Consider the following 7,286-nt stretch of genomic DNA (forward strand, 5'->3'; position numbering starts at 1 on the left):
AGAAATGATTTCAGTGTGTTTTGATGTTTAGAGTTTTATCCAAGACACTCTGGGAGACAATGGAGGCCATGAATAGTCTGGGCAACTTGCACAAAATACAGCCTGCTCGAAGGGTGGGCTTGGGGCAGCGAGGCTCTGCCCCGCTCCTTGGACTGATGGTGCGGGTGTCTCCTCTGGCTGCAGGTACTGGGATGAATTTCACACGTGTGCCCTGACAGTGCTCTGGGAGTGCCAGAAGGAAGCAGCAGCTGTCTGGGAGATGCTGAGAAGGGAGTCTCGAAAAATCAAATTTCAAGGCAGCTTGTTTGACCTCTGCAGTCCCAGCACGGCTCAAAGCTTTGCCTGGACCCACGTTCCCAACGTTTCCCTCCTCAGCATCCCCCTCATTGTCACTTGGCTGAACTTATAAACTGCAGCTCTGTAAGTATTGCACAAAAGTCGTGGCGGCGTGTGTTGTGATGTCTTTCTGATCATTTTTTCCAAACCTTTGAGGAATACGCTGTGCGGTGCTCAGTGAACGCTTGGCTCCATCCTGTGCCTGTGAGATGCAGAAGAGCTTGGCAGCACCTCCTGGGTTTTGCTATTTCTCTGTAATTTGGAATAATGCCTGTCCCCTTCTGCCTCAAGGCACAGGCGCAGACCTGGCTGACTGCAGAATTTGGGACCTTGTAAATACGGGGCAGAGGATTTAGGGGAAAATGAGAAATCAGTTGTGAACACTGGGTTCTTTTGCACTCTTCTATGGCTACTGGAAGGAAACCTGTTTGACTGTTTCTACCAGATCAACTCTCAAGGTTTTTGATTTGGGCACTGAAAACAAGGTGGGCATTTTTAACCACTGATCTGTGAGATGCAGCGGACAGTGTATGTCCTGTCAAAGGCAGAAAGGAGTCCTTAATGCTCTGTACTGGCCTTTTTTCTTTGAGGACATGGTGAAACCCCTGCTGAGGAATAATCACGGGTGCATGATCTCTTCTCTTGCACACATCTGGATTCCTGAGTAACTCCCATGTTATGTGTAAATCCCTTTTCTAAGGAAATAGAGGGTAAAAATATTTGGGGGAGAGGGAGTGACAAACTAGCATGACAAAAACAATTTATAGGAACACTTTTGCTTTAAAGCTTTCCCCAGGGCACCTGTAAGCAGCTCTGTGGGTGGCAGCGTGTAATTCCAGAGTATTAAAGTTTGTTGTAGAGCCTACAGCAAGCAGTTATTTGTCCTGGCTCTTGTTTGAGTCTCTTCTTGTCTGCTTTGCAGCTGAGTTGTTTGTTTCATAGCTTCAGTACAAGCATGAAAGTATTTGCAACAGAGAGGTGCTTGCAAGTGACTTCTGGCTATGTTAGAAAAACGCAACAACATTATGCGGCAGTACAAGGCAATTCTGTGTTTTAAGGATGCTCATGAAGCTCTGTGCCCTGCACGGCTGCACAGGCTGTAGGAGCCATGGAAACCCAGCGCAGGTCTGTAACCTGTTCCTGTGAGGGTCTCGGGGCAGTTTCTTGCTAAGAGGAAGCACAGTGAGTCCTGCTGGAACTTTCTACCACTTCCAATGAGTTCCCCATGCAGTGCTGCCACTCTGGAATGGGGAAGGAGCTGGTCTTCATCATGCTCTAAACTAGGACTCAACAGCTGGATGTGGTGGTGAATTCCATTTCCTAATTATGCAACTCATCTGTTTTGCATCAGATCTGAAATTTCCATGTTTAACTAGCAAGGTATTTCAGACTGACTTTCCTAGATGTGTCATACATCGCTTTGGCTGTTTTCACAGGTGGTTTGGCCCCTTACCAGGGCACTTGCTTTGTCTTCAGAAGGGGCAGGCAGCTGCTAACAGAGCTGGCTCATGGCTCCTCAAGGTCCTGAGAAACGTTGAATGAAGACTTTGCACTGGTGCTTTGAGTGCTGCCTGCCATGGGAGCAGGCACAGCGCTAGATACCACCAGCAGTAAATGGACCAGGAGGTTCTGAAATGGTGTCCCTAAACCTGAAAATGTGTTGTAAAGTGTGAGCAGTGGATCCGGGGCCCTGCTATCCTCAGAGATCCCACTGGATGCATTACAGGCGCATGGGCAAGCTTCTCCTACAGCAAGAGATCTTTTTACAACACTGGTGTTGAGCTTTTTAATCGTGGGTCATACTGCTCTCCTTTGGCATTTGCATGTTCTTATCTTCCCTATCACTAACACTCCGCTCCTGCAGCAGCAGGACAGTATAAATAAATTGAGGCAAATACCAAGAAATAAGCCAGGGAGGAGCAGCTGGTGCACTTCAGGCACCTAGGTTTTCTACAGAGAACAGAGCTGTTATGTACTCAGCATCTCAGGCACAAAGCCTTAAGATAAGTAGTGGAGAAAGGGTAAACCAGAGCACTGCAGAACCTGGAGTGCACCACTCAGCTGCTTTGTTTTTTCTTCTTATTCTGCTCCAACAGAAGCCCTCCCCCTGTTATCTCTTCTGCCTGTGGTTTGTGGCTGGGGAAAGCTGAAGTAGGTGGGTATCATGTACAACCAAGGCTGGAGTCTTTTTGGATCCAAATTCTGTATCTGCTCTTTGTTTAGAACCGATGTTTAACGCCTTTAGAAAACAAATAAGCACAGCCCCACAAAACCCCATAACCCTTAGCTTCTCTTTGGAATTGGCATCTTCCTCTCTGTTAAACAGCTCTGGGGAAGGGGAATGTAAAACTCTCAGCAGAGAGCTCCAAGAAGTCATCTTCTTGCAAAACCATGGATGCACATGGCTAGCTGACACTACTGCTGTCTGTAAGAAGAGCAGGTGTTGGGGCATATCTTCCCTGGAAGTAAATCCCTCAACTATTGCACACAAAAATCAAAGATTCATTAAGAAACAAAGACCATCTGCCACCATTCTGGTATGGAGCAGCAGACTTTTTTAAAGCTAAAGGTGCTCCTGAATCTGAAAGCGTGTGTGAGCCTGTGAGGGAAAATTAGGTCTCACGGTGTGGGAGTGATGAGTTTCAGAGGTTCCCTCCTCAATCAATACTTCATTTTTAGCAGAACTTCCCCTATGACTAGGACAATTACAGTAGGTTTCCGTTTTTAAAAAAGTAGTAATACACAGATTCAGTCCTCAAGGGCAAAATCAGCAAACTTTCAGAAAGCATTTCTAATCCTACAGCATACTTCATGCTGATGCAGTGCAGCTCTGTGCTTGTCCCACAGGCTCTGTGTTAAATCCTCATTTGTCGAGGATTTTTCTTGTGGCCTTGCTCCAAGTGTCTCCAGATACAAAGCTGCACCCAGACTTCACTCCCCTGGCAAGGGAGGCTGCTGAAGCAGTTACAGCCTATCTATCCCATGTATTCAGAAAGTAAAGGAGGTAAGTTCCTTGGTCTAAGTTTTTTTTTTCCCCTGTTCTTACAGGGGAACAAAGATAGCACCTCTTTAATACTGTCTCACAGCAAGTCTGGGATCAGCTGCCCATTCTCCTTTAAGAAATGGGACAAAATGTGGCTCTTCCTCCTTGCTCTCATATTCACTGTAGTTAGTCTTCTAGCTCACACTTGCCTTAAGACTACCCCTGAAGAACACAGGAGTTCACCATGAGCTTTGGTGTGGTATTAAGCCTTGAATTAAACCTGTAAACTTTCCCTGTTCTCCCTAAGGACTGGAATATTCTTTCTCAATAACAGCAACAGAAAGCAAGAGAGGACAAAATGACCCTGAAAGAGTCCTAAAATACGACTGATACCAAGCCAGTGTTTGTCAGCCCTGAGGCAGAGCGTGCCCTCTGCTCAGTGCCCCTATGCCAATCGCAGCACACTCACTGCTCTTTTCTGAAGGAGATACTGGCACCTACTGGAAGACCAGTTTATATCTAGGCTGAAGGCAACTGGAAGAAAGGTGGGTATCCTTGCGTATGAGAAACCAGCAGATTTCGAGAAGGGATGAACTGCTTGCTGACCGCAGAGCTGCAGGGAAAGCCCTAGGAAGTGACCTCTGGGTGGCCCTCCAGCAAGCGCTGGCTCCTGCCCAGAAAAAAACTTGTGTAAACTCTTTCCTCTGAAAGACAGCTGCTGTTCTAAAACTGTGCTTAAAGGGGTTTTGGTCAGGAAAAGGTCCTGGAGAAATCTCAGAATAGAAGAAGTTCTGTCTAAATAAATGTAACTGGCAATCCTCCTCTATGCAGATCTGCCAAGTATTTAAAACATCAGGATGTTAGCCTGCCTCAATTTATAGTATCTGAATATGAGAGCAGGAAATGAAATACAGCTCCCCCAGTAACAAAAAAGAGCAACCTCAAAGAGTTTATCAACTTCTGCATCTCAAATCATCCCACCACTTTTCAACAAACTGAATTAGCAAATTATTTATGCAAATTAACACTTCCAAATACTAACATAAAAAGGAAAGCTACTGCAGCAAGATGCTGCACAGGAGAAAATCTGTCTTTAGAACTGGCTTTGCCCTCATTTGGGATTGCACAAACTGGCCATCCCTCAGCAGAAACTAGACAGGATGCAGGTCTGCTTGCCTGGGCTGTGGGAGCTGGAAGAACAAACCATCCAGCTTCGGCCCCTCAGCAGTAAGGTGTTGTCCCTGCCTGCCCACAGATGATGTATATTTGAAGGGGTTCTAAATAAAGGCACATCCTATTACTTTAAGAAACAAGCAGCAGTCTCTCACTTAACTAGCCATCACCCCTACAAGACCAGATCTGTTGCTAGACTTCTGAAGCCTGACAGGAAGACTGACAAGTGGGAACAGCAGTGTGGCTCCAGGACACCTTTGCAGGCTTCCCCAAGGACAGCTCCAGCCTCAGGCTGAATGTGTGGAGACCCTGGATTGCTGACAGTCCTCCTGAAGCAAGGATTATGCTGGCTGACTTCCCAAGACAGCACTCACTCATGCCTTCATTTCAGAGCAGAGGTACAAAATACTTATTGTAGGAAACTTTCAGTGCACTAGGCAGTGCGCATTTTACAGCCACATGTTCTCCTCTGGCTGAATCCTTCTGCTGCCATGATACAGATGCTCGTGATATTTCTTGCAGTGTTCAGCTTCCCAGAAGAACCGTAACACGCTCACAGCAACATAGTATTTTTATTATTACAAAAGATTTCTTCAGCAAACTGCTGACATCTCTATGTATTAAACATGGAAACAGCAAACAAACCCATTGGACATTATAGGTTATTTAGGGTCTCAGCTGGTGATTCAGGTAAGCGCAACTATTTTCTTTCTCCCCATCCATTCACTTCCTTGACTTTTTTCCGCACCAAAGCCCAAATAAACAAGTTACAGATCAGAAGGAGCAGCTCCCAGCCCCACTGTTCACTGTGCCAGCTCCCACAAGAAGAGCTGACCATTGCATTACCCATACAGGGCACTCCCACATTTGTTAAATTCCAGATGCTCCTCATGCATCAAGTTTTGCTACCTGGCTTTTAACAGTCTCACGAGTGAAGAGTTTAAGAGCACACTTGCCACACAGTCATATTAAATGCTTTGTGTTAACAAAATAAACATTTGCTCCTCTCCCGTTGTCGGCTGATGCCAGAGGAGATGCTCACACTCATGCAGCCACCAAGGTCCAAAGGAGAAAAAAAAAAAGTCAAAACAGACCTGCTGTGCTTCTTCAGGGATGATTTTCAGGCATTAGATGCACTTGTGCTGGAAACAATGACATAACGCAGCATGTTGTTGCCAGAGCAAGTCTATACGTTAGATTTGGGGGCAGAATTGAGGGGGATTTCTCTGAGTTCTATCCTCATGCAGAGGTACTCTCCGATCGCGGCCATCAGTGCAGTGCACACGATGTGCACCAGCCACCATGTCAGGGTTGAGGGAAAGTGTGAGTTATAAATCCAGCAGCCCAGAAGATGGAAGAAGTGAACCGTGACTGTGAAATCCAGGCACTGCTTTCCTCGGCGGATGAAGTACAGCAAGCCTAGGGCACTGCAAAATAGAGACAGAGATTAATAAACAAACTGTTGTGTGCCTATGGGAAAGGGGATACAGGAAGAGCTATTCTAAGTTGTCAGTGCTAGTTATTTAGCTGCTTTAGAGCTTCTTAAATGTTTTAAGGACAGGTTGTTTCTGACCTTGCTCCCAGCCCCTGCAGCAAGACTTAAATACAGCTTTTTAATCATCTGATGTCAGGGAAATGAGCTCTTAGTTTAAAAATTTCTGCCTGGTGCCCTGCACAATCTCCCCCAGTAATCCTTGCCCAGTGGCAAAATACATTCTTGTTTATAGATCGGTGTTTGCTGAGACTGCTTAATTTGAATTTTCAGTAAAATCTCTCTCAGAGGCAAATCTCACTCCCAGCTGGGAAACTGAGGCAGTAAAGTAAAATGACTTATCCAGGATCTAGCAAGTTAGGAGTCAGCAGTTCCCAACTGCCCTCAGCAAACCTGCTCAACCAGGCACAGAGCTTTTGGGAGATGTTTTGAGAGAGGCAGCAGGTCATGCTGAATTCTTGTCTAATGTTAAGAAAGAACAAGACACAGGTGCTCCAGCTAGTTGCTGACTTACCAGGTGAGTGCATTGAGGATGAAAGCCATCATGGAGAGCCTCCCAGGCGGGGTTGAAAAGCCTAAAATCTACATGGGACTATTAGTAGGAAACCATGGCACAAATCACAGCCCACAGCACGTAATCTCCTCCCGCGGCCCAGCCGCACCGGCACTGCCCTCCGCTGATTGTGATCCGTAAGAGGAGCCTGAGCAGTTACAGCAGTCCTTCTAAGAGATCTGTCTCTCTGCCTGGGGGTACCTATAGAAAAGGGACAGCTCTGTTTCTATACTGAGGGGTACCACCTAAACAGGGTGTGGAGTGTATGTCTCCATACAGGGTTACCTATGGGGGAGCGTGGTTGTCTTTACACTGGGGGTACCTATACTGGGTGTCTGTCTCTACACTGGAGGGTGGCGCCTATACAGTGAGGTGCTGTCTCTATCCAAAAGGAGGGGTCTGCCTCCATACTGGGGGCACCCACACAGACAGTAGGTCTGTCTGTACATTGAGGGGCATCTACATGCAGTGGGGGAGGTCTGCCTCTATACTGGCGTGCCGCCTATGGCGAGGCGCTGTCTCTAACACCGGCCGATGCCTACACGGGCAGCAGGATCTGCGTCCCCGCGGGGGAGACCCCAAGCAAGGCCCCCACCCCACGCTCCAGGGGCCTGTGCCCACGGCGGTTCCCCGGGGCCCGGGCGGGCCCGCGCCCTCACCTCGTCGCTGAAGACCTGGTGGAGGGAGGGCCCGGTCCTGCCCAGGGTGCCGAGGAGGGCGAGCCAGAGCCCGAGCGAGCTGTAGTAGCC

At 47.5% G+C, this 7,286-nt stretch overlaps 2 protein-coding genes across 2 annotated transcripts in view; one reads left to right on the top strand and one right to left on the bottom strand.

Annotated features, from left to right (window-relative positions):
- The window catches only part of LOC104618678 (neuritin-like), a gene marked incomplete at its 5' end in the record, with an annotated part of 3,994 nt that extends 3,585 nt beyond the window's left edge, over positions 1-409 (top strand). The window contains one exon of the mRNA XM_010284331.1: positions 184-409. Coding sequence (XP_010282633.1) covers positions 184-409 — 226 coding nt within the window. The remainder of the gene's footprint in view (positions 1-183) is intronic.
- A 4,892-nt stretch (positions 410-5,301) lies between these two features.
- Positions 5,302-7,283, bottom strand: SYS1 (Sys1 golgi trafficking protein; the record flags this gene model as incomplete). The annotated part of the gene is made up of 3 exons (XM_010284332.1): positions 5,302-5,919; positions 6,499-6,566; positions 7,197-7,283. Coding segments are annotated over 3 exons (396 nt in total), but the record flags the coding sequence as incomplete, so codon positions are not given.
- Between the last annotated feature and the right edge of the window lie 3 nt (positions 7,284-7,286).

Source organism: Phaethon lepturus, unplaced genomic scaffold (genome assembly GCF_000687285.1).
Source record: "Phaethon lepturus isolate BGI_N335 unplaced genomic scaffold, ASM68728v1 scaffold48843, whole genome shotgun sequence".
Lineage (NCBI taxonomy): Eukaryota > Metazoa > Chordata > Aves > Phaethontiformes > Phaethontidae > Phaethon > Phaethon lepturus.